Genomic DNA, 25973 nt, shown 5'->3' on the forward strand with positions numbered 1-25973 from the left:
TGCATCAGTGAGAATGAATCAATCACAGCTACACAAGCAGCTGAGTAAAAAAAAAAAAGCCAGCCAAAGCAGAAATGCTACTGGATGGTCCCATTTATATAAGGTCAAAACATGCAAGACTCAACAGAAATAAATGCTAAAACACAGCATGGGTGTGATTTATAGAAATAATGGATAGCTCTAAAGGAAAGAGAGGGAGATGCAGTTGGAGTAGGGCATGCAGGTGGTTGAATTCTAAGATTCTGGTATTTTTCTTAAGCAGAGTAAGTACTATGGAATTCATTTTATTAATTTCCAAACTATACTTAAATATATATACTGTGTATTTCTTTGGATACATATATATTTCATAATAAATTGTTAGCATTATTCTTAAGGGCCTTCTCCCATACCTGGCACATTGGTAGATGGCTTTGAATTGAATTCAGCTAGAGGGGACTCTTGAGTGTCATGCTCTGGCAGATATTTCTGTTTCCTTTCTTAGGGAGGTGGTGGGGATTGAATGGTAGGTGATTAACAGCGATGGGGCGAACATCAACCTGTGCACTCTTTGAATCAGACCATGTTTTTGCAGCAAAACTGGTTTGAGAAACTAGTTCCCAGGTCTTCTCCTTCCTCTCAAAGAAGGAGCATTTATCCTGAAAAGGTTCATCTCCTGCTCTGCCTGTCTCCCTTCCTCAGCTCCTCTTTGCCAGCTGGTGTCTCTCCTTCCAGCTATCCCTGATGGAGTTCTGGACACAGCCATCCGTGCTGATGAGGCGGGGAGTGAGGAGGACCTGTATGAGGACATGCACAGCTCCAGCCACCACTACAGCCACCCCGGAGGGGGTGGTGAGCAGCTGGCCATCAATGAGGTAGGGTCAAGGCTGCATGGGTGAAGGGATGGGGCTGGGACAGATGGCCTGGATGTCAGGGTGAGTCCAGCATGCTCGCACAGGCCTAGATGTCCACAGTCTCTGTGCTCCAAGCAGATGGCAGACGCCCCACGTGTACACAGCACAGTTTCAGCCTGTGGCTCTCACTTAAGGATGTGGGGTGCACCAGCAGAGCTTCCCCAAATACAGGACCTGCCCCTCTGCCTTCATGGCCTACAAGGAACCCAGAATGGCAGGCATGACCCAGGACCTACAATGAAAGAGCGCTGGTCTGTCCTTCCCCATAAGAGCCCCTGTAAGCCATCCTGGATGGAACAAGATTTGCTTGGCAGAAAGGAGGCCAGGGCTTAGCGCCCTGTCCCTCCAAGAAGTTGTCTGGGCAGGATGGAAAGCAAGGCAAGTGAAAATTGATTTTTCTCCTATTGACTCCAAGAGCTCAGAAAGCTTTCTGGTTGCTATGACAACTGTGTACAAGTTTGTTTGTTTGTTTGCTGTTCTTACCTTAACAGAAGAAATTAGTGACATACTTCCTCCAGGCAAAACTGCTTCCCATACCAAGGACTCCTTTTGCATTCTCCAAGGACAGAGACATTTTGAGACCTTGACTCCTCTCTTTTTCTCATTTGTACTCCTATTTTCTCCCCCTCTTCTTTTTTACTTAATTCGGCGGGTAGGGGAGCCCTAAACATAATGTGGTTCATAACTCACATCCATTACACTGCATTCTCTTCCTGGTCATAAGCTACTATGTATTTCTGCCTCATCAAAACCAGAATCTGACCACCCAGGATCTTGCAGCACCTCAGAAGGGGGTCAATTTATGAATAGTGTGAGGGAATGAATGGGCTGGTAGGATTCTCAGAAGCCCTCAAGGAGTATGCTGTCCTCATTACCTATTCGACAGATGGGTACAAACTGTAGATGGTGGACAAACTCTTCTCTCAGGCCCGGATCTGAACAATGATTTAGAAGTCATTAAATAATGCTTTATTCAAAATCCATGGTGTGTTAAATAACACATATCCAAGTAAGTTGACTTTTCCAATACACAAAGTCTTTCTTTAAGTACTTCTCATCAGCTATTTTGAATGGAAGATGTTCTAAAATTATGTCATCTTAAGCTGAATTCACAGATAATGGTTTTGCTTTTCCTTGAAGTCTCAGGCTGCCCTCCTCAGTCTTGGGCCCCAGCCCTGGTGGGGAGCGGCATGGTGCAGGGGGTAGAATCTGAGCCTTGGGGCCCCCCAGACCTGGATGGGAGTTCCTCCCTGCCCTGGGCCAGGTGTGGAGCTCTGAGCAGGTAAACCCTCTGAATGCTGGTTTACTTAACTGTAAAATAGGATGGCCATGAGGTTACCTGAAGACTGACTGAAATAATGTAAATACCCTGGCATGTGGTGGGTTCTTGGTAAATTTCCAGCAATGAGGATGATAACAAAAAGGAAATACTCACATACAGCTTTTAGGGACTCTGAAAAGTTGTGTGACCATCGGTGCTGCGTTGTTAGAGTTCTTGAGTCTGTTTTCTGTAGCTGCGTGTGTCCTTCCTGATGGTGAAATTCTGGTCCGTCGCATTGTGTTGCTGGTGCGGAGGGGCCTTCCGAGGCCCTTGACAAGTTTTTCTTTTTTTTTAAGATTTTTTTTTTTTAATTTTTATTTATTTGACAGAGAGAGAGAGATAGTGAGAGAGGGAACACAAGCAGGGGGACTGGGAGAAGGAGAAGCAGGCTTCCCGCCAAGCAGGGAGCCCAATGCGGGGCTTGATCCCAGGACCCTGGGATCATGACCTGAGCAAAGGCAGACACTTAACGACTGAGCCACCCAGGTGCCCCAGCCCTTGACAAGTTTTTCATTCTAAGATGCTTTGGATGAGGGAAGCCAAGAGCCAGGACTACTCTAAAAGAACAAATAAGCTCTGGCAGAGGGCACCTTTATGAGGGAAATGAAGGTAATTTAGATTATGAATTGGGTATCACCTATTTTGGCCACTTAGAGAATTTATTTCCTATTCAGTTCGAAGGTCTTTCTTGGTATTTGGGGCTCCTGAGTAGACAGGGTGGTAACGTTGTTTCTTATGTTTAGAGAACTCAGTGCTTTCCAGGGTACTTGTCTTTCCTGGATGTGCCTCTGCGGGGAAGGACGTGTCACATCCTGGAGGAGGCCAGCCAGACCGAGGAGCCCCTCTCCAGGGATACAGCAAGCTCATGCCAGTTGGAAGCTGGGCTCCTGACTTGGTCAGGGTCCACCAGGCTGCTCGCCTTTATGACACCCACCTGCACTTCTAGATCCCTTTCAGGGCAGTATAGCATAAAGGACAGGGCCTGGGTTTGGAGGCTGACAGCCCTGCGTCTTCCCCCCATCCTGCCACTGGCTAGCTGGGGACATGTGTCAAGCCATTCTCTCCTCAGGGCCTCAGTCTCCTCTTGTGGGGTGGATGTGGCACCTGAGTCCTACAGGGAGCTATAGGAGGGCCACTTATACAGGTGTATAAGGTACTCAGGAAAGGCAGGCACCCATTATGATTTTTTGGCAGCATTAAATAGACCCACTTTATCAGAAACTGAAGAGCTATAAAAGGTGATTCTCTAATAACAGGCTAGTTCACTTGGCCTTCCAAGAGCAGCAAATCCCACTGTGCATTCCCTGAAGCCTCTAGCACTCACTGCTGGCTCACATGCATGGCAAGAAGGTTTGCTAGGGTCAACGTGAGTTTCATACTTAGAGATTGTAGAAGTAACAGATGTCAAAAGTCCATACTAAAGAATATTTATCCTGCTCTAAAATCACACATTCACTTGTATTTTTTAGACACATGTATCATGTTCTAAATTGTGACACTTTCTTGTTTGTATTGACTTCAGAAAGAGAGACCACATCTCAATTTCCAAGCAGAAGGGAGCTCAAACCATCTGGCCCAAAGAGCAGTAGACACAGGGGAGAACACTGAAGCGTTTTGGTATTCTGGGTACAGAAGTGAATGCATGTGCCCACACCTGCATGCACAAGAAGGTTCTGAGTGTGATGTGTGGATGTGTGTGTTGCACGTCTGTGACATATCCACTGAGTATTTCATTCATGTCCGGGAATGTCCCAGGCCCTGGGATACAAGACTGTCGGGTCCAGGGGGCAGGCAGGGCATGTATGTGCCCTGACAAGAATGAGAAAGGACACAGGATCACGTTCATTCTGTGTTCCCTGCATCTCACGCGTGCCTTGCACCTCGTGATTGTCCGGGCGCTGGTACAGGAGTTCACGTCCGTGCCTAGAAGTGTCCCTTTCTTTCTTCAGCATTGCCCTGTCTAGTGTCTTGTCCAGATGCCAGTGACCCAGGCCTGGGCCTGTCTGCCTGATTCCTCCCCCTCTTCCCAGCCTCTCCCTGCCTCACAAGGCTCTGAGCAAGCCCTACTGGGCTGGGCAGTTATCCCTGCAGTCAAGCCTGAGGGTATCCTTAGCCCAAGCATATTTTCTGGAGTTGAGGGCTGAAAGGAGGAGTGTCTTTTTGTTCTCTTTTCAGGCAGGGCAGAGGGCACCTCTTAGATCTTAGTTCTTGGTCCCAGCCCAGGTTCGGAGGTTCAGAGGTTCTTCTGCCCCAGGCTGGTCAGCTATAGGGGAGGTCTGACCCCAGAACCGGGCCTTGGATGAAGCCCTAAAACACACCCCCAGGGCCGGAACAGCAGCAGGCAGAGTGCTGTAGACCCACAGCCCGCAGCACTGAGCTGACGAGCGGATCCCCAGAACTGCTTCCTGACCCTTCTTCTTTGGTGTCCGATGGCTCTGGAAGCACAGGGGTACGATAAAACGCCGGGCCCAAAGTCAGGGCTTCTGAGCCACACCCTACCAGAGGGCATGTCACACAGTCTTACCAGAAGAGCCCCGGGATTTGGGGCGGCAGGGAGCCTTCTGATGCCTTCTGTTCCCCCACCATCCTTCTGAGAGCTTGAGGGAGCAAGTCTTGAGCCTAGTTCCCTGAAGAACTGAAGAGATACAGTAAGAAGACTTTTACCCCACAACCAGACAGATGGGACTGGGCTGAACCTTCTGATCTGAGGAAGGCAGCCAGCCCTTCTGGACGCAGTCCTGACCCTCCCCTGGCACACACATCCCAGCATCTGCTTAGGGTGTTCAGCAGGATGGGGGTGTCCTCAGTGCACGCATCTGTACTCACTCACATGCATGTGGTACTGACCCACACCTGGAAACCTGAACATACAGAAACAAAGTCACCTACATGTGAACACCCACCTCTGCACATATTCCATGACTCGTGCCCCAGGAGGCACAGTGTTGAATATGGAGCCTAGAAATCTCTATTCACTTCTGACCTGCTTTTAAGTCTCCTCAGCCCCCTCAGCTGCATCCTTCTGATGGCATGGTGACTGTGACAGAGCTCGCTGTTGTGGATGGACTGACAGACACCTGCACATGAGCTTCAATCCCTACAGTGTTAAGTTTGCAGCCTCTGTCAGGAAGACAGTGGAAACTCCTGCATAGCTGACATAGGTTTTTGGGGGGTTTTTTTTAAGATTTTATTTGAGAAAAAGCACACACGACCACCAGCAGAGGAAGGGGCAGAGAGAAAGGGAGAAGCAGACTCCCCGCTGAGCAGGGCAACGTGGGGCTGGATCCCAGAACCCTGCGATCATGACCTGAGCTGAAGGCAGACGCCCAACCGACTGAGCCACCCAGGTACCCCTGACATAGGATTTTTTTAAAAAGCTGCTGAATCACATGCAGAAGAATGAAACTGGGCCCTTACCTCACGATATACACAAAAATCAACTCAAGATGGATTAAAGACTTAAACCAAAAACCTGAAACCATAAAACTACTAGAAGAAAACAGGGAAAAGCTTCTTGACACTGGTCTGGGCAATGGTTTTTTGGATATGATACCAAAAGCACAGGTAACAAAAGCAAAATAGGTTAAGTGGGACTACACCAAACTATAAGCTTCTGTACAGTGAAGGAAACCATCAACAGAGTGAAAAGGCAACCTGCGGAATGGGAGAATGTATTTGCAAACCATATATCTGATAAAGGATTAATATCCAAAATACATAAGTAACTCATACAACTCAATAGCAAAAAAACCCAATAACTCATTTTAAAAATGGACAAAGCACCTGAATAGACATTTCTCAGATACACAAATGGCCAACAGATATATCGTTCAACATTGTTAATCATCAGAGAAATGCAAATCAAAACCACAATGAGGTATCACTTCACATGTCTTAGAATGCCTATTATTAAAAAGACAAAGGAATAGTGTTGGTGACAATGCGGAGTAAAGGATTTCTGGGTGTTCCAAAAGAAATGAGATCAGGATCTCAAAGAGATATCTGCATTCCCATCTTCATTGCAGCATTATGCACAGTAGTAAAGACATGGAAGCAACCTAAGTGCCCATTGATGGATGAATGAAATGGACAAGGAAAATGTGGTGCATATACCACGGAATATTATTCAGCCTTAAAAAAAGGAAAGTCCACATTTGTGACATCATGGATGAACCTGGAGGATATTATGCTAAGTGAAATAAGCCAGACACAGAAAGATGAAAAATGCATGATCTTACTCATATATATAATCTAAAAGTCAAACTCATAGAAGCAGAGAGGAGAACAATGATTGCCTGGAGTTGGGGGAGGGAGAAATGGGGAAATGTCAGACAAAGGGATACAAAGTGTCTGCGAGATGAATAAATTCTAGAGATCTAACCTGCAGCATGGTGACCATAGTTAACAAATACTGTGTTGTGCGCTTGAAATGTGCTAAGAGGATAGATCTTAAGAGTTGTCACCACACACAGACACACAAATGGTAACTGTGTGAGGTGACAGATATGGTAATTAGCCTGATTGTGGTGATTATTTCACAATGTATACCTGTTTCAAAATACCAAGTTATGCACCTTAAGTATACACAATTTTTATTTGTCACTTATACTTCAATAAATCTGGGAGGAGGTGGGGAATAGTAGCTGAAGAAGCCAGCTGCTTTCCCAAAGGATCAAAATGCTGCTCTGATGGGTCAGTAAGGAGAGGTCCTGAGTCAGGACCTGAATGGAGCACCTGGATGTGGATGACGTCAGTCTGTCCTGAGTTCAAATCCTGATTCCACCATCCCTGTATACCCATGAGATTTTATGAGTGAGCAAATTACCGGACCTTTCAGAGCCGCATTTACTCCTCTGAAGTGGAGGCCAAGACAGCTCTTGGTGTTAGGAATCAGAACCGCAAAAACAAAACAAAACAAAACAAAAAAACAACAAAAAAAACTTAGTACAATGCAAAAAAAAAAAGGAATCAGAACCGCTGGCCCATCCCCACGGCCGCCGTGCGTCAGGACCTGTAAAGGCCCGTGGCACCCCGGAGCGCCTCCTCCCACCCCCGCCCCGAGCGCCGCCTCGGTCCTCTGCGCCCTGCCGGCCGCGGGCCAGAACCGCCGAGGGGGGTAGTTGAGGTCCCCCGGACACACACCCCGGAGGCGCCCAGGGCAGAGCGCCGCGCAAGTCCAAGCCTCCTCACCCCTCCCGCCCCGGCTCCCCCGCCCCTGCAGCCGCTCGGTTGCTAGGGCTGCGGGGCCTGAGAGACGCGGCGCACGTGTCGCGGGCTGAGCGGGAGAAGCCCCGGGCCCGGCGAGCGCAGGCGGCTCCGCCCCACTCCGGGCGCTCCCGGCCGCCCCGCTCCCGCCCTATCGCAGCGGCATCTCCGGGCCGCACGGAGCCGGGAGGCCGGGCGCCATGGCCAGGGCCCCGCAGTCCCGGCGACGCCCCGCGGCGCCCGGGAGCGCCCTGCGCGCCTTGCTGCGCTGCAACCTGCCCCCCGGCGCCCAGCGCGTGGTGGTCTTCGCGGTGCTGGCGCTCCTGGTCCTCATCAACGTCGTGCTGATATTCCTGCTGGCCTTCCGCTGACCGCACGGGCAGGGCGCCGCGGGGAACCGCGCAGGGGTGAGTGGTGCCGGCGCTGGGCTCCTGCGGCCGCCGCGCGTCTTCCCTTTCAGACCCGTCCTCCTCGGTGCCCGCCGCGGCTCGCAGCCCGCAGTGGCCCAAGGTGCAGCGGCTGGCCCCGTCTGGCCCCCGTGAGTCCCACACCGGACGCCACTAGGGGAGGCCTCCCCTGCCAGCCCCATGTGCCAAGGCCCGGTCTGTGTGTGTGCCCCCCTGGGGATGCGGCCCTGCAGGTGACTCGGGGCGTAATGACACTTGTGCCACAGGGTCTTTCCATCTGTCCTTTTGCCGTGGTGTGTGTGTGTGTGTGTGCGCGTGCGTGTGTCTAAAATGGCGTGTCTCTATGTGTAGCTGAGGATGCGGATGCAGCTGTGGCCACGGCTGTCTATAGTTGTCTGGAAACTGTACATGTGACTGCCATGTGAGCGGAACTGGACATGCGTTTCTGTGTGGGTTGAAAAATGTCTGGGAAGATGAGTGGGCTCCTCTTCACATGTCATCTGCAGTTGCTTTTCCCATTTTAGGTCTTAGTGGTCTCAGTCAACGTGCCCCCACTACAGGCAGAGCCCCTCCTGCACCCCCTGGAAGGTGGGCATTCTGAATACCCTCTGTCCCCTGCTGTACAGGGGCCCAAAGAAGCTGAGCCACATTCCTTCCCAGACTATCTGATTGGAATCCTCCACCAGCCTGTATATGTGAGAGACAGGAGGAGATGGGGCAGGGTGGGAAAGGTGGTGGGTGCTCATCAGGGGGAACTTTGAGCCAAAGCCTGGCTTCCTGAAGCCTGTCAAAATCTCTGAGGTACAGGAGTGGATCCTGCCCCTGTCCCTCCATGGGGACAGTTCCCCAACTGCCTCCACATAAATATTCCATGTCTCAGAACCAGCTTCTGCTCCCCTCTGCCAGGCCAAGAAAGAGCTTGCAACCCTTGCCTCTCAGCCTGCTGGACTTAAATCTGGGCTACCATGCAGCTGCACCTCAGACAGAGCATCAGGAAGGGCCTCTGCCCAGAAACCCATCCAGTGTGGGCCTTCGTGGCCTCTGGGCTGTCGGAGGTAGAATGCCTCTCTGAACTCTTAGAGCTACATTTTATCTTGGTGACATCACATAAATGGTTAACGTCATTGCTAACTTGACAGAGTGCCTTGCATTTGCAGATCCGTAGAGGAGCTTTGTGGCCCAGGGAGAGCACATGGTTACTGTGGGCATCAGTCGGGACCAAAGCACAGGGAGATCGGGGGAATTCCTCATGGCTGTATGTCTGTCAAGTACCTTCTGTGCACAGCAAGGCACTGGGACAAGGAAGTGACAAAGGTGGCCACCCACTACCAGAAAGGGCTTCTGGCTGACTGGACAAGACAGGTGTCGGGACTTGTCCATGAAGGTGTCAGGAACCATGGTCTCTCTGGGAAGCCCTACGTCTGCAGCGATAGAGGAAACCAGCTGTGTAGGACGCCCCCTCTCTGCAAGGCTGGCAGAGGACAGCGGCGGGAGGAGGCACTGGCCCATACAAGAGGGGCTTTGCTCGGGGCTCATCTGAGAGAACCCAGGGTTAGGAGGAGACACCTGATCTGGCTAGTATTAGTAGGGAACGACCTGGGCAGGGAAATGGCGGGAAGCTGGGCTGTGTGGAGTATGTCTGCATTACGTCCTCCCTGCCTGGGCTCCAGCAGTGAAAGGTGGCTTCCACACTGTCCTGGAGACCTGCATGTGCAGCTGGTGTGAACTGAGGGTGGACGGCATTCACCTGCAGCGTGGCATACTGTTCTCAGGAGATCAGAGTGTAGCATCCCAGTAGCGAGTGTATAAATGTGTGTTGGCAGGTGCATGTCGGGGTTTGTGCAGGAAGAGGGAGTCTCAGGACACGCACCTCTCAAGGATCAAAACTACCCAAATAGCCTGTAGTCACACATTCCCTCCATTGTGATGCACACACTTTGCCTGAGGTCATACACACTCTCTGTCCTTATGCTCACACTCACCCTTGGTCACATACATCTTCTGTCCTGATGTATCTGCTCACCTGTGATCACTGTCCCTGAAAGAGGACATTCACCTGCAGCCCACATTCTCATTGGCTCACCCACCCCACCCTTGAGTACCCTGCTTCTTCCTTGTCTTCAGGCAAGATCCTCCAAGGCTAGAGGTGGTAGCCTCCTCATGTGGAGCGTGCCTGCTCTGGGCTGCCTAGTCTAGTGCTTGCTCCCTGGGTACAGCAGGCACCTTCATGTGGCTCGCTGAGTCCTCTTGTCTCATCTTGTTCGTATTGCAGCCAGGAGGTCTTGATCCTGGGGGCCAGGCCTTCCTGCAGAAGAGGACATGCCTGTAGTAGGTCTTTTTAGCTGGGGTGAGTTCAATGGTCCCTTGAGGAGGCATGCAGCCCCCCAGGAATAACCCAGTGCTTGGTGCCCAGGGCCCCTGGGTGGGCATCAGGAACCTGCAGCCCCTGAATGGCTTTGCATGGGAGCATAGGTATACACGTCGGCTGTAGATCATTCAGAGGAGTGGTTTCATCAGGGTTTAAAGCAGGTTTCATCCCCAGAAAACATGAACTGGAGGTTTCTGAATGTGCTTGCTCAGGCCCTACCCTGGAGGAAGGTTCCAGCCTGAGTGGGCTCTGGTATCCAGGTGGCCTACCCCACCCTTCACCCTGCCCATTCAGGGCCTGGGGGAGACCCCCTAGCTACTGGAAATGTCAGCTGGAGATCCAGACAGTCCTGTTGCAGCCCTGCTCTGGTTCCCATTTCAGTCTGAGGAGCAGCACACACACTGCACGGGGAGCACGCAGAGAAGGCCCCACTGGACCTGAAGCCAAAGAAGGATTCACACGCACAAGTGGGAACAGAGAGGCGAGCAGCTCAGAGGAGGAAATAGTTGGTTGCAGAGGGCCTGACTGGTTGACCCTCTGAGGCCTTGACTGCCAAAGAGCCACCCTGCAGAGCCAACACTTGGTCCCAGCAGACGTGGATCTCACCTCTTTTTTTTTTTTTTTTTAAGATTTATGTATTTATTTGACAGAGACACAGCGAGAGAGGGAACACAAGCAGGGGGAGTGGGAGAGGGAGAAGCCGGCTTCCCGCTGAGCAGGGAGCCTGATGCGGGGCTCTATCCCAGGACCCTGGGATCATGACCTGAGCCAAAGGCAGACGCTTAACGACTGAGCCACCCAAGCGCCCCTGGACCTCACCTCTTGTATAGCCCCCAACCTACCCCTCCTCTTGTCCTAAGCCCCAGAGCCATTCATTATTCATGGAGCAGAAACTAAGCCCACATTACAGGAAAGCAGGCATCCGCCCAACGGCAAATGGAGCTCTAAGCACAAGGGCTGCCTGGGGCATGGAGGAGGGCGGGAGTCCCATCTCCCTGCCCCTCAGGGCAGGGGAGCATCCCTCCTGATGTGAGGTCCATGACCCTGTGGGAGGAAGGAAATACACCAAATTATTTCAGCAGAGAGAAATTACTATAAAGACTTGTGAGCCAGGTATAAAGTGCCTGCCCCAAAACCAAGTGCACAAGAACAATCCTGAAGTATCCATTACAGAGATAGCAGCTGCAAGATGTACCTACCCCTCCTAGAGCTAGGGAATAAAGTAAAGAGGTTGGAATAATTAAAGCTGAGGATCCTGTGGGCCTTGGGACCTGAAAGTCTGAGGCTAGGTGCTGTTCAGCTAGTGCAGGTTGGGATGGCGGGGGAGGGCCATGAGACTGGTTCCACAAGTGTTCGAAAATCACCACAAACCAGATCCAGCTACTGTGATGGCTGGGCGCCCCCCCCCCCCCCCCCCCCCCCGTCCCCTGCCCTGTACCTAGGAGGAGTGGCACTGGTGCTTGCCAGGTGACCTCACAGGTAATGCAAGGCCACAGGAAGCCAGTGGGAGGGAGTAAGCCCCTTCTCCCTCTGACCTTGTGGTCCCCTCCAGTGCCACATTGGGAGAACCTAACGGGGTAGCTAGCACAGAAGAAATGCAGCCTGCTGTGCTCAGCCCCAGCCTCCCAGAGCAGGGCACAGATGGTAAATGAAGCTGAGAGTAGTAAGTGACTCACTGGTCCAGTGGGGTGGGAGGAAGGTGTGCCCTGTGCAGGGGAGTGAGCAACACACTTGCCTCTCAGATTCTGTGGCTCACCAGGATTCTAGTTCACTTCAGGCTTCATCACGAGCCCTGCCAGTCTAGACATGCCCAGGGCATAGTCCTGTCCCTTGAAGAGTGACGGGCTCAGAGGGAGCCTCCGTTCACTCCTCTGTAACCTGAGTCAGGATCCCCTCTTTGCAGGGCTGCTGAGGGATGGAGGATAGAGGGCAGAGCACCCTGCCCCATGAGGAGGTCCATGACAGCCTTGCCCACTGATCTGCTATCTGTGGCTCTCTCCACAGCTCATCAGTGATGGCAGTGTGGTCTGTGCTGAAGCACTCTGGGACCATGTCACCATGGATGACCAGGAACTGGGCTTCAAAGCTGGGGATGTCATCGAAGTAATGGATGCCACCAACAGAGAGTGGTGGTGGGGTCGTGTTGCTGACGGCGAGGGCTGGTTTCCAGCCAGCTTTGTGCGGGTATGGCACAGCCTGTGTGCTTCTCCTTTGCCCATTAGGAGCCAAGTGGCTCTGCTCAGACATGCAGACCTGAAACTGCTCTGGGGTCAGAGGTGCTGGGCATGGACTTCCCCCCGCCCCCGCCTTCCCCCACCCTCAGGGCTGTGCTGGGACTGCAAGGCTGTGGGTTGGAGATGGGGATCGAGGTGTCCAGAAGACCAGCCACAGAGTTGTGACACAGCCATCACCAATTCCTGCCTGCTCCCACCCCTCCCTCCAGGGTGCCCTCAGTGTCCAGAAAGGAACGGGTCAGAAATGATGGTGTGTGCATTCCTCCAGGGGGAATCTGCCTGTTAGAATTCCATCACCACAAACAACTTAGCACCGGGCATTTACTAAACCCCGTGCAGAAAATTTGGACAGGCTTCTCAATTATAACTTTCACAATGCCCTGGGAGCTGGGAACAGCCCCTTACACCTGAGAAAACTGAGGCATGGACAAGTTAAGTCGTTAGCACAAGAGCTCACAGGAAGGGGACCCAGAGCCTCCCTGTGGCAGCCTTTGGTCTCCTAGGAAGGAATCATGGTGCCTTCTCAAAGGCCAGGCAGAGGGCAGTGGGGAGGAGATATCCCAGACTTTGGGGTTCGTTGCTTCTGCTGCCCCAAACCCCGTGGATGAACTGCCCACTCTCCACCTCTAGCCTGTCCTACTTATAGGTCAGAGAGCCAGAAAGGCCCCGTCACCCATCCTCTTCTGTCACAGCCCCTAGAGGGCCAGCCCCGTGTGAGCAGGCCCTGGGTCCGAACCCCAAGAGAGTGAGCATCTGTGCTCCGCTCCCAGCACTGAGTCCAGAACCGACCGAGGAGCGAGAGAGAAGGGTGCCTTCAGAGGGGCAGGCGCGGTCTCGGGTGCTGGGGGAAAGGGGCTGCCGGGTCTACACGTCCTCCGAGCCTCTGTTCCCCACTGCCGCCGCGTGCCGGTCGCGGGGCGCTGAGCCTCGGCGGGGGCTGACCTGAGGGGCGCTGACCAGCCGCGCGGTTCTTGCAGCTGCGGGTGAACCAGGACGAGCCCGCCGACGAGGAGGCCTTGAGGGCCGGGGACGGCGGGGCCGCGGATGGAGGGGCCGAGGCGCAGAGCAGCAAGGACCAGATGCGGACCAACGTCATCAATGAGATCCTCAGCACCGAGCGGGACTACATCAAGCACTTGCGCGACATCTGCGAGGTGAGGCCCAGCCGGGGGTGCGGAGGGTGGCGTGGGGGACGCGGGTGCCGGGAGAGAGACCTGATGGGCCGCGGGCCGCAGGGCTACATCAGGCAGTGTCGCAAGCGCGCCGACATGTTCAGCGAGGAGCAGCTGCGCACCATCTTCGGGAACATCGAGGACATCTACCGGTGCCAGAAGGCGTTTGTGAAGGCGCTGGAGCAGAGGTTCAATAGGGAGCGCCCCCACCTGAGCGAGCTGGGCGCCTGCTTCCTGGAGCACGTGAGCACGCCCCGCCCCGGACACCCCGCTGCCCAGGACCCACGCACCCTGTCTCCCCACTACGCGAGCCCCCTGCCCTGCCCATCCCTGCTGGGGGTCTGCACCCGGCTACACACAAACCCCCTGGCCCCAGCACAAAGCCTCCCTTCGCCCTTGCCTCCCGTGCCTGCCTCCCCTCAGAAGTCGACCCTGTAGGCTAAAGCCCAGGCAACCTGCTGCTCTTTGCCCAGAAGCATCCAGGCCCCACACCCCTACTGCCCACCTTGCCCTCACGCTCCCACACGGTTTTAGCAGTGTCTCTTCTTGTTTGGGAGGCCGACCAAGCCAGAGAGGGCTCCTTGGAGCAGGGGTGCCTGGGCATCTGCCTGAAAAGCTTTGCTTGGGCTAGAGTAAGTAGAAGACAGAGCTGGGCTGGGCTACCTGTTGAGCATCTTCAGAGCTGTTCCTAACAGGTTCTTGGCTTCCTCACACACTGAGAAAACTGGAATCTGTGGAATGTACAGTGCTTAACTTCCACGCTAAATGCCAGTTGGAATTTAGCCAAGGTTCATTGGCCTGGTCTAGGCTAGATGGACTCCTGGCCTTGCTTGGTAAGGAAGGCACTTGTTACTATCCCTCTCCTGTGGCAGTCACGTGCAGTTGAGCCGAGGATGCCAAGGCCGGCCCATGAAGGACAATGTGGGTTCCTTCTTGGTGTTGGAAGGGCCCTGGCACCTCACTCCAGTGGCAGGAGGAGAACTGGAAAGGGAGACCTTAGACTTCCCGAGCAGGAACTGGGGGCGGGTCAGAGCACCTGTGTGAGTATGGGATTTGCAGCCAGTTATTCAGCAGGCAGAGCTGTGATGGGGGCGGGGGGTGGGGCAGGCACTTTATCGATATTACCTAGTGTGACGATCCCAGCAACCCGCCAGCCAGCCAACTGCTGTTACCCTCCTTTCCCACCTAAGTCCGTGAAGTCCTAGTCACTCTAGGGCACACCCAGTCTTTCTCTGGCTCTAGGTAGATGGAACTTAAAAAAAAAAAGGCACTGTGAGTCTCCTGTACGATACACACACAATGTGGATATATCTGTCACATTGTGTTTGTTGAACAAAGTGGCAGTGGCTGTCTTTCAGATATGAAAGAGCTTTGTGAAGGATAAGCAAGACACTGGGCTGAGGAGGAGAACAATCCAGGGGACATAGCCATAGACCCTGGCATCCATTTAATCTCTCTCTCTTTTTTTTTTTAAGATTTTATTCATTTATTTGACAGAAAAATAGACAGTGAGAGAGGGAACACAAGAAGGGGGAGTGGGAAAGGGAGAAGCCAGCTTCCCGCGGAGCAGGGAGCCCGATGTGGGGCTCGATCCCAGGACCCTGGGATCATGACCTGAGCCGAAGGCAGACGCTTAACAACTGAGCCACCCAGGCGCCCCCATTTAATCTCTCTTAATCCCTTTCTCCTCTCCCTCTCTCTCCCTCTCCCCCTCTTTCCCAGTTTCCCTTTCCTTCACTCCTTCTCTCCCTCTCTTTCTCCCTGTCCCTCCCCCTCTCTCTCCCTCTCTCTCCTGTCCTGTCTCTCTCTCTGCTTCTCTCTCTGGTTTTTGGTCTTATAACGCTTCCTTATTAGCATCATTGATTTCATCCAAAAAACCAGACATACAGTCAGAATCTCTGCTGAGGGCCCTGCTGAGAAAGCTGGGTGGCGACAGTGCACACACAAGCCTGAGTTTTCAGGTCTCTCACATCTCCGTGCCTAATTCCACATAGTTTGCGCCCAGTGAAGTGAGTAGACAGAGCCTGGGTCCTCCGAGCCCAGCTCCTGAAGGAAATGCAGACACTCGCTCCCACTCCCTCCCGATGCTGTGCCTGAGGCGCCTGGGTGGCCTGAGGGGCAGGGGCTCCCCATGCTAACCTCCAGCTTGTGCCCCCAGCAAGCGGACTTCCAGATCTACTCAGAGTACTGCAACAACCACCCCAATGCCTGTGTGGAGCTGTCGCGGCTCGCCAAGCTCAGCAAGTACGTGTACTTCTTTGAGGCCTGCCGGCTGCTACAGAAGATGATCGACATCTCGCTGGACGGCTTCCTGCTGACCCCCGTGCAGAAGATCTGCAAGTACCCTCTGCAGCTGGCCGAGCTGCTCAAGTACACACACCCCCAGCACAGGTAGGAGGCTGTAGGGGAGCGGGGGCCGGGGGCCAGCCAGGGTGTCGCGTACTGGCTGTGGGTGGCCACTGCTGTAGGCGCTGGCTGGCAGCCCACAGTCAAACAGGCACCACTGTTGCATGCTGTTGCTGCAAGGAGGGGACCGGACAAAAATGGGGTATTCCGTTCTGCTGTGTCCAGCCAGGTGTGCGTTGACAAGTGAAGAACTGGCCGAGGGCAGAGCCCCAGAGGGAAGCAGCTCCACAGGGGGCCCCTCTCTGCTCTCCGAAGTGCGGCCTTCTTCCATCTCTCTTCTGCCCCAGGGATTTCAAGGACGTGGAAGCAGCCCTACATGCCATGAAGAACGTGGCCCGGCTCATCAATGAACGGAAACGGAGGCTTGAAAACATCGACAAGATTGCTCAGTGGCAGAGCTCCATAGAGGACTGGGAGGTGAGGGTCCCACACCCCACAAAATACCATGGGACTCTGCCCCTGAACAATCTAGGAAGGAGCTGAAGCAGGGAGCCGTGCTCCTGGGAGCTGGCGAACAGGCACCAGTGGTAAGCAAGCTGGTCCTCTGCCCAGGCCAACCCACCCGAGCACTGAGCTGCAGGCCTGGTGGTGGAGAGTGTAGGGCATGTGTGAAGTAAGATGTCGCTCCTGGTGCAGCCGGTCAGCCCAGCAGGACAGGCCAGCCCCCAGTTTTAGTAACTACTGGGACTTCTCCCAACAGAAGGGTTCAGGCCTGCCATAGCATGACCAAAAACAATTGCCATGGGTTAGAGCCTCCTGGTTCCATTCTTCTGGCTTGCACATACCCCTTGTCTCTGCCAGTCTTGCCTTCTAAAGCTCCCGGAGGCCTGAACTTACAGGGACATTTCCTGTCCTGTTCTCTCACCTCCACCCACTAGCCATAAATATTATGAAAATACAGATTCTTGGGCCTCATCCTAGAACTAGGAAATTAGAATCCCTGGTGGTGGGGCTGAGCAATGTGGTCTTTGTTTTGTTCAGGGTTTTTTATTTTCCTAGTGCTTGGTTCTGAGGCCCAGACCTGGCTAAGGACCCCTACAAAATTCACTTATCCCAAACTGAACAGCTGCCAAAAACTCCTGGCTGAGGTTTGCATTTCCCAGGAGGAACCGAAAGGGGGCAGGGCTTAGCCTGAAAGTTTGAAGTCTAATGATGGGGCTTCAGGTACTAACTACATTTAGCTGAGAAAACTTCCTTAGCCCCTAAAAGACAAAGTTCACAGGTGACTTCTAGCCAGGTCTAACTATTCTTGAGCGCAGCACTGAACGAAATATCATGGGAGTCACATAGGTAATTGTATATGTTCTAATAGCCATCTTAAAACAGAAAAAAAAGAGTGAAATTAATTTTTTTTCTTTTCTGCTCAGTAATTTTCTTTTTTTATATATATTTTTTTATTAACATATAATGTATTATTTGTCTCAGGGGTATAGGTCTGTGATTCATCAGTCTTATATAATTCACAGTGCTCACCATAGCACATACCCTCCCCAATGTCTATCACCCAGCCACCCCATCCCTCCCACCCACCTCCACTACAGCAACTCTCAGTTTGTTTGCTGAGATTAAGAGTCTCATATGGTTTGTCTCCCTCTCTGATTCATCTTGTTTCATTTTTCCCTCCCTTCCCCTATGATCCTCTGCCTTGTTTCTCAAATTCCACATATCAGTGAGATCATATGATAATTTGATCTGATTGACTTATTTCGCCTAGCATAATACCCTCTAGTTCCATCCACGTTGTTGCAAATGACAAGATTTCTTTTTTGTGATGGCTGCATAATATTCCATTGTGTGTGTGTATATATACGTATATATATGTGTGTGTGAGTGTGTGTGTGTGTGTATATATATATATATATATATATATATATATATATATATATATATACCACAGCTTCTTTATCCATTCATCTGTTGATGGACATCTAGGCTCTTTCCATAGTTTGGCTATTGTGGACATTGCTGCTATAAACATTGGGGTGCAGGTGCCCCTTCAGATCAGTACATTTGTATTTTTGGGGTAAATACGCTCTTTCCACAGTTTGGCTATTGTGGACATTGCTGCTATAAACATCGGGGTGCATGTGCCCCTTCAGATCACTACATTTGTATCTTTGGGGTAAATACCTAGTAGTGCAATTGCTGGGTCATAGGGTAGCTCTATTTTCAACTTTTTGAGGAACCTCCATACTGTTTTCCAGAGTGGCACCAGCTTGCATTCCCACCAACAGTGTAGGAAGGTTCCCCTTTCTCCACATCCTCGCCAACATCTATAGTTTCCTGATTTGTTCATTTTTGCCATTCTGACTGGTGTGAGGTGGTATCTCATTGAGGTTTTGATTTGGATTTCCCTGATAGCGAGTGATATTGAGCACTTTTTCATGTGTCTGTTGGCCATTTGGATGTCTTCTTTGCAGATACGTCTGTTCATGTCTTCTGCCCTTTTCTTGATTGGATTATTTGTTCTTTGGGTGTTCAGTTTGATAAGTTCTTTGTAGATCTTGGATACTAGCCCTTAATCTGATACGTCATTTGCAAATATCTTCCATTCTGTCCCTTGTCTTTTGTTTTTGTTGACTGTTTTCTTTGTTGTGCAAAAGTTTTTTATCTTGATGAAGTCCCAATAGTTCATTTTTGCCCTTGCTTCCCTTGCCTTTGGCAATGTTTCTAGGAAGAAGTTGTTGTGGCTGAGGTCAAAGAGGTTGCTGCCTGTGTTCTCAAGGATTTTGATGGATTCCTGTCTCACATTTAGATCTTTCATCCATTTTGAGTCTATTTTTGTGTGTGGTATAAGGAAATGGTCCAGTTTCACTCTTCTGCATGTGGCTGTCCAATTTTCCCAACACCATTTGTTGAAGAGACTTTTTTCCATTGGACATTCTTTCCTGCTTTGTTGAAGATTAGTTGATCATTGGGTTGAGGGCCCATTTCTGGGCTCTCTGTTCTGTTCCATTGATCTATGTGTCTGTTTTTGTGCCAGTACCATACTGTCTTGATGATGACAGCTTTGTGATAGAGCTTGAAATCTGGCTTTGTGATACCACCAGCTTTGCTTTTCTTTTTCAACATTCTTCTCGCTATTTGGGGTCTTTTCTAGTTCCATACAAATTTTAGGATTATTTGTTCCAATTCTGTGAAAAATGCTGATGGTATTTTGATAGGGATTGCATTAAATGTGTAGATTGCTCTAGGTAGCGTTGACATCTTCACAATATTTGTTCTTCCAATCCATGAGCATGGAATATTTTTCCATTTCTTTGTGTCTTCCTCAGTTTCTTTCGTGAGTATTTTATAGTTTTCTGCATGCAGATTCTTTGCCTCTTTGGTTAGATTTATTCCTAGGTATCTTATGGTTTTGGGTGCAGTTGTAAATGGGATCGACTCCTTCATTTCTCTTTGTTCTGTCTTGTTGTTGGTGTATAGGAATGCCACTGATTTCTGTGCATTGATTTTATATCCTGCCACTTTACTGAATTCCTGTATGAGTTCTAGCAGTTTTGGGGTGGAGTCTTTGGGGTTTGCCCCATAAAGTATCATATCTGCAAAAAAGAGAGTTTGACTTCTTCTTTGCTGATTAAGATGCCTTTTACTTCTTTTTGTTTTCTAATTGCTGTGGCTAGGACTTCCAATACTATGTGGAATAGCAGTGGTGATAGTGGACATCCCTGCCACATTCCTGACCTTAGGGGGAAAGCTCTGTTTTTCCCCATTAAGAATGATATTCGCTGTGGGTTTTTCATAGATGACTTTTATGATATTGAGGTATGTACCCTCTATCCCTACACTGTGAAGAGTTTTAATCAAGAAAGGATGCTGTACTTTGTCAAATGCTTTTTCTGCGTCTATTGAGAGGATCATATGGTTCTTGTTCTTTCTTTTATTAATGTATTGTATCACATTGATTGATTTGTGGATGTTGAACCAACCTTGCAGCCCAGGAATAAATCTCACTTGGTTGTGGTGAATAATCCTTTTAATGTACTATTGGATCCTATTGGCTAGTATTTTGGTGAGAATTTTTGCATCCATGTTCATCAGGGATATTGGTCTGTAGTTCTCCTTTTTGATGGGGTCTTTGTCTGATTTTGGGATCAAGGCAATGCTGGCCTCAAAAAAGAGCTTGGAAGTTTTCCTTCCATTTCTATTTTTTGGGACAGTTTCAGAAGAATAGGTATTAGTTCTTCTTTAAATGTTTGGTAGAATTCCCCTGGGAAGCCATCTGGCCCTGGCTCTTGTTTATTGGGAGATTTTTGATTACTGCATCAATTTCCTTAGTGGTTATGGGTCTGTTCAGGTTTTCTATTTCTTCCTGGTTCAGTTTTGGTAGTTTATACATCTCTAAGAATGCATCCATTTCTTCCAGATTATCTAATTTGCTGCCATAGAGTTGCTCATAATATGTTCTTATAATTGTTTGTATTTCTTTGGTGTTGGTTGTGATCTCTCCTCTTTCATTCATGATTTTGTTGATTTGGGTCATTTCTCTTCTCTTTTTGATAAGTCTGGCCAGGGGTTTATCAATCTTGTTAATTCTCTCAAAGAACCAGCCCCTAGTTTTGTTGATCTGTTCTACTGTTCTTTTGGTTTCTATTTCATTGATTTCTGCTCTGATCTTTATTATTTCTCTTCTCTTGCTGGGTGTAGGCTTTATTTGCTGTTCTTTCTCCAGCTCCTTTAGGTGTAGGGTTAGGTTGTGTATTTGAGACCTTTCTTGTTTCTTGAGAAAGGCTTATATTGCTATATACTTTCCTCTTAGGACCACCTTTGCTGCATCCCAAAGATTTGAACAGTTGTGTTTTCATTTTTATTGGTTTCCGTGAATTTTTTTAATTCTTAATTTCCTGGTTCTTTAGTAGGATGCTCTGTAGCCTCCATGTATTTGAGTTCTTTCCAAATTTCCTCTTGTAGTTGAGTTCTAGTTTCAAAGCATTGTGGTCCAAAAATATGCAGGGAATGATCCCAAACTTTTGGTACCAGTTGAGACCTGATTTGTGACCCAGGATGTGATCTATTCTGGAGAATGTTCCATGTGCCCTAGAGAAGAATGTGTATTCTGTTGCTTTGGAATGGAATGTTCTGAATATATCTGTGAAGTCCATCTGTTCCAGTGTATCATTTAAAGTTTTTATTTCCTTGTTGATCTTTGGCTTAGATGATGTGTCCTGATTTCAGTGAGGGGGGATGTTAAAGTCCCCTACTATTATTGTATTGTTGTCGATGTGTTTCTTTGATTTTGTTATTAATTGATTTATATAATTGGCTGCTCCCATGTTAGGGGCATAGATATTTACAATTGTTAGATCTTCTTGTTGGATAGACCCTTTAAGTAGGATGTAGTGTCTTCCTCATCTCTTATTATAGTTTTTGGTTTAAAATCTAATTTGTCTGATCTAAGAATTGCCACCCCAGCTTTCTTTTGGTGTCCATTAGCATGGTAAATGGTTTTCTACCCCCTCACTTTCAATCTGGAGGTGTCTTTCGGTCTAAAATGAGTCTCTTGCAGACAGCATATCGATGGGTCTTATTTTTTTATCCAATCTGCTACCCTGTTACATTCAGGGTAACTATTGAAAGATATGGATTTAGTGCCATTGTATTGCCTGTAAGGTGACTGTTACTGTATATTGTCTCTGTTCCTTTCTGGTCTGTTACTTTTAGGCTCTCTCTTCACTTAGAGGACCCCTTTCAATATTTCTTGTAGGGCTGGTTTCGTGTTCACAAATTGTTTTAGTTTTTGTTTGTCCTTGAAGGTGAAATTTATTTTAATGTTCTATTTAACTCAGAATATCCAACGTATCATTTCAGTGTGTACTGAACATAAAATCATTAGTGAAATATTTCACATTCTTTATTTTATTTAGTCTTCAAATTCGGTGTTATTTTACTTACATAACATCTCAGCAGGGATTGGCCACATTTCAAGTGCACATGCCACAGGCTGCCTCCTGGCCCCATTTTGCAGAGACAACCAACTTGTAGGTCAGATGACCTTTTCACTCCCCACCCCACCCCCAACAGCCCCCACCACTTCCTTGAGCTTCAAGAGCAATCCCTCCCTCAGTGGCCTTCTGCTTACTACTTGCCAGTGGGGACCACAGGCAGGCCAGGCCAGTGGGGAGGCCACCCAACCCCATGATGGAGGCAGGAGGAAGTGCCCAGTGGAGAGGGCTTCCAATGTTAGGTGCACTCAGCTCACAGCTCTCCTTGGGGTACCCCAGGGGGAAGATCTCCTGGTCAGGAGCTCAGAACTCATCTATTCCGGGGAGCTGACTCGTGTTACACAGCCACAAGCCAAGAGCCAGCAGAGGATGTTTTTTCTCTTTGACCACCAGCTCATCTACTGCAAGAAGGTACCAGAATTGCTTTGCCCTGCTGGATGAACCATTTAGAGCAGGAGTAGAGGGGGTGAAGCTGAGGGCTGGGAGTAGCTGCCAAAGAAAAGGAGCCACACAGAGGTGGTTCCTTTTCCTGGGGACCTTCAGTGGAGCAGGCCCTTTGAGGTGATTCTGTGCAGAGGGAGCCAAATAGCCCAAGGACCATGGCAGTCTGACCAGGGCCCAGTGTTGTTGAGAATACCTTCCTGCTTGACCTAGCCCCTGCTTGTTTCTAAAGCCACCTCTACTGTCCCTGCAAATCTCAGCTCCCCCTGAGCCCTGGGATCCTTGCTCCCACTGCTGCTTCTTTGCTGTAGCTTCTACTCCTCTCAACACGTGGCCCAGGTGGCTTTGTCGAGGAAGCCTGCCTGGCTGCTGGCCCTGGGCCCAGCCTGGTAGGCCTGGTACTCTTCTCTGTCATGCAGGGTGGGCCCTGGGCCACTGTTTCCATGGCTGCCTCCCCACGAGATTATGGGTACCCTAAAGACCCTCCAGGCCAGTCAGTAACTGAAGGCCAGTTCCTTCGCTAAAGGAGTGAGGCTCCTGCATCATGGCTACAGCACACAGTTGTGGGCTACACCAACACTCACTCTGCCCTCATGAGCCCACCATCTGCTTGGAAAGTGGGTGAGCAGCCCACTGGCCCTTCCAATTGCAGGGTGCGGGGTGAAGCATAAACATGGTCAGGAGAGTGGTTTGGAGGCCTGGGAGGGACCCAACAAGCAGGATAGGCCAGGAGCTCACAGAGTCTCTGGCAGGATCTTCTCCGCCGGGATGTGCTGTACTATAAGGGCCGAGTGGATATGGATGGACTGGAGGTGGTGGATCTAGAGGATGGAAAAGACAGAGACCTCCACATGAGTGTCAAGAATGCCTTCCGGCTGCTCTGCGGCACCACGGGAGAGAGTCACCTGCTGTGTGCCAGGAAGCCTGAGCAGAAACAGCGCTGGCTCAAGGCCTTCGCCAGAGAGAGGGAGCAGGTGCGGCTGGACCAGGAGACAGGTGCGAGACGCCATCAGCCTTGCTCCACTGTGAGGGCCCACCCAGCCCTCCTAACCCCTGAACACGAGGTCAGGAGAACCTTGAGACTGTGAGACAGCATGTCCCACCGCCTAAGGGCCTCAGGTTTTGGCAAGGCTCCAGGGCACCTCTTCATTTCAGCCCCAGGGCATGGGTCTCCTGGCCTGTTGGGGGTTTGCTTCCAGAACACTCACATATGCACGCACACTTCATAAGGTGGAGGCCCTCTGCTCAGTTGCAGAGACCCGGTGAGGCCTCTTTCCAGCACAAAGCATTCAAGTAGGATTTGGGCACTGGCTGTGAGAAGCCTCCCCCACCCCAGCATAAGCAAGGCACCTTCCCACTGCATTCCTCTCCTCTCCGTGGGCCCCTGGGCATCATGCTCAAGAGTGACCAGATTGGCTCTTGGTCTGGGAAAGCCACAGTGGAGAGAAAGGATACTAGATGCTGGATACATCAGGGATTAGGTCAGGGTGAGAGATGGGATAGGGCAAGGATGTGGGGAGGGCCCTTGCACATCTCCTCTGCCTGGCTGGTCAAGGCAGGCTGGCTGAGCAGGATGCCGAACATCTGCAGCATGATGAGATCCCAGGCCCTGTGGGAGGTGCAGGGTACACAGAGGACCACACAGATGCCAGGAGACACAGGGCAAGAGGAATTATTGGCTGGGGAGGTGGGGGCGGGGGGGGGAAAGGCAGCCAAGTCCTCAAGGTAAGCAGAGGTCTCATTTGTGGCCCTCCCTCCCAGGCTTCTCCATCACCGAGCTGCAGAGGAAGCAGGCCATGCTGAATGCCAGCAAGCAGCAGGCCACTGGGAAGCCCAAAGGTAAGCGGATGGTTCCCTAACTCCTCCCATAGCAGCCTGGCCCTAGCCATGATCAAACTCTTCTCTGACCCCCAAAGTGAGCTAGCTCCTGGGGCCCACGTGCTGCCCACTGCCCTTTGCAGGTAATTGTTCCCAAAGATTGGTGTTGAGGCCACTGGTAACAAAGCTTTCGTCGGTGTGCAGTTGATGTTGCTCTCAATTCCCTTGGGTACCCCAGAGCAGGAACATTAGTGGAAGTGCACCTCCCCAGGCAGGATTTCTGGGAGGCCTCGTTCAGTCACCTGGCAAGGAGCTTCTTACAGAGATGTTAAATGCCTGGCATGCAGCCTGTTCCATGGAGGAGCTCCAGAGCCCCACACCATCTCTGTAGGCTAGCGGGTGGCCCAGGCCACTAGGTGTGGTGGGCCGCATAGGAAGGCAGTTCCCTCCCGTGGGACAGGCCCCATCCCACCCCCCTACTGAGCAGAGGCTGCCGCTCTGCCCTGTGCCACCTGGCGACCTAGGCACCTATGATCCCTGCTTTCTTCTGCCCAGCCCTCAGCCGGCCCTACTACCTGGCACGCCAGAAGCACCCGGCTCTGCCCGCCAGCCTGCCCCAGCAACAGGTCTTGGTACTGGCAGAGCCCAAGCGAAAGCCGTCCACCTTCTGGCACAGCATTAGCCGGCTGGCACCCTTCCGCAAGTGAGCCAGCTCCCCATCCGACAGCACTGTCTGGACCTGCCCCGCCAGTGGGCCTCCACAGCTTTTTCTCCCCGAGGCCCACCGCATGTGGCCTCCTCTGCTGGTCACGCACACTGGAAGTTACGGACTGAGCGAGGGAGCTGCTCGGCGCCCCATTCGTGGATTCTCCCCCACTACTGGTGCACTGAAGACACCAGCTGAAGGGGCAGGGGCCCACAGCGGTGAGCCTCCCACCACCCTCTGGACCTCTATGGGGCCTCCTGGGAGCTACAGCTCAGAGCCAGCGGCCAGGCCAGTGTAGAAAACTGGCTGCTCTGAACCCTCTTCTCTGGACATCTGATCGTCCCTCCTCCTGTTTCCTCTGGGCAGGGGACCATCTGCCTTTAGCCCCTGCAAAGTTGGGCTCTGTGCCCCCTGCCCTCCAATTGTCCCTCAGGCCCACAGTCCCCAGCTGGTGGTGCCAGGCAACTTGCATCCCTGGAGGGTGGGAACCAGAATTCTCTGCACAAAAATGTCTGGCCCAGAGCCAACTCATTTTTGCCTCCCAGCCCGTCTAGGCACTCCTGGCTGCTGGACACCCTTCCTCACTTGTGATGTGTTTATAGTGGAAAGAAAACAAAACCATAGTCACTGCATACTTCCGCCAGGGTTTGTGACCAGTCCACGTGTAGTTGTGGGTTGACTCCAGAACCTGGTCCCGGTTTTTTTGTTTGGATTGTGCTGTTTTTCTAACAATGGGGAAAAAGAATTGTTATCAGTGACACAGAAAGATTGCCTTACCCTAAGTGAGCATGAAAAGCCATAAGGACTGAATTCTGTGGCCCAGCATCCAGGACTGACCCACCAACCCAGAGGCCGGTGGACATGTGAGTTAGAGGGAAGCCCACGTCCCGCTGAGAAGGGTTCCCCATGAGTACAGCCAGGACCTGGCCTGTGGGTGTGGAACACTGAGCTGCCCCTCTGGCCCATGGGAATTCAGCAGCATGTACAGTCAGTCACTCTTGCACTATACCTTCTCCAAGCCAGAAACCACATTTAATTTCATAAAGAAACTTATGAAAAA

The 25973-nt window shown here is 51.1% G+C and overlaps 1 protein-coding gene across 2 annotated transcripts; it reads left to right on the forward strand.

Moving 5' to 3' along the window:
- Positions 1 to 751: 751 nt before the first annotated feature.
- Positions 752 to 25937, forward strand: ARHGEF4 (Rho guanine nucleotide exchange factor 4). Of its 2 annotated transcripts, XM_064586339.1 has the most exons (7): positions 752 to 854; positions 12199 to 12378; positions 13406 to 13582; positions 13664 to 13843; positions 15759 to 15991; positions 16294 to 16423; positions 22228 to 23043. In XM_064586339.1, the coding sequence occupies exons 1-7, from the start codon at positions 789 to 791 to the stop codon at positions 22387 to 22389; spliced, it is 1128 nt and encodes a 375-aa protein (XP_064442409.1). In that variant the 5' UTR covers positions 752 to 788; the 3' UTR covers positions 22390 to 23043. The 2 variants fall into 2 exon arrangements, with proteins under 2 accessions (XP_064442409.1, XP_064442410.1); XM_064586340.1 differs by lacking the exons at positions 752 to 854; positions 12199 to 12378; positions 13406 to 13582; positions 13664 to 13843 and adding exons at positions 23142 to 23385; positions 24151 to 24228; positions 24763 to 25937 and having other exon boundaries at positions 15036 to 15991; positions 22228 to 22359.
- Positions 25938 to 25973: the final 36 nt, after the last annotated feature.

Source organism: Mirounga angustirostris, unplaced genomic scaffold, assembly GCF_029215605.1.
Source record: "Mirounga angustirostris isolate CCGP_5_RB_7025 unplaced genomic scaffold, mMirAng1.0.hap1 SCAF_3, whole genome shotgun sequence".
Taxonomy (NCBI): domain Eukaryota; kingdom Metazoa; phylum Chordata; class Mammalia; order Carnivora; family Phocidae; genus Mirounga; species Mirounga angustirostris.

What these genes read in the sequence shown, in the direction of transcription:
- ARHGEF4 (XM_064586339.1), top strand. Translation starts at nt 789, where the DNA reads ATGCACAGCTCCAGCCACCACTACAGCCACCCCGGAGGGGGTGGTGAG. An exon ending in AGCAGCTGGCCATCAATGAG is followed by an intron (nt 855 to 12,198) that starts GTAGGGTCAAGG and finishes CTCTCTCCACAG; the next exon opens with CTCATCAGTGATGGCAGTGT. An exon ending in GCTCCATAGAGGACTGGGAG is followed by an intron (nt 16,424 to 22,227) that starts GTGAGGGTCCCA and finishes GGGGTACCCCAG; the next exon opens with GGGGAAGATCTCCTGGTCAG.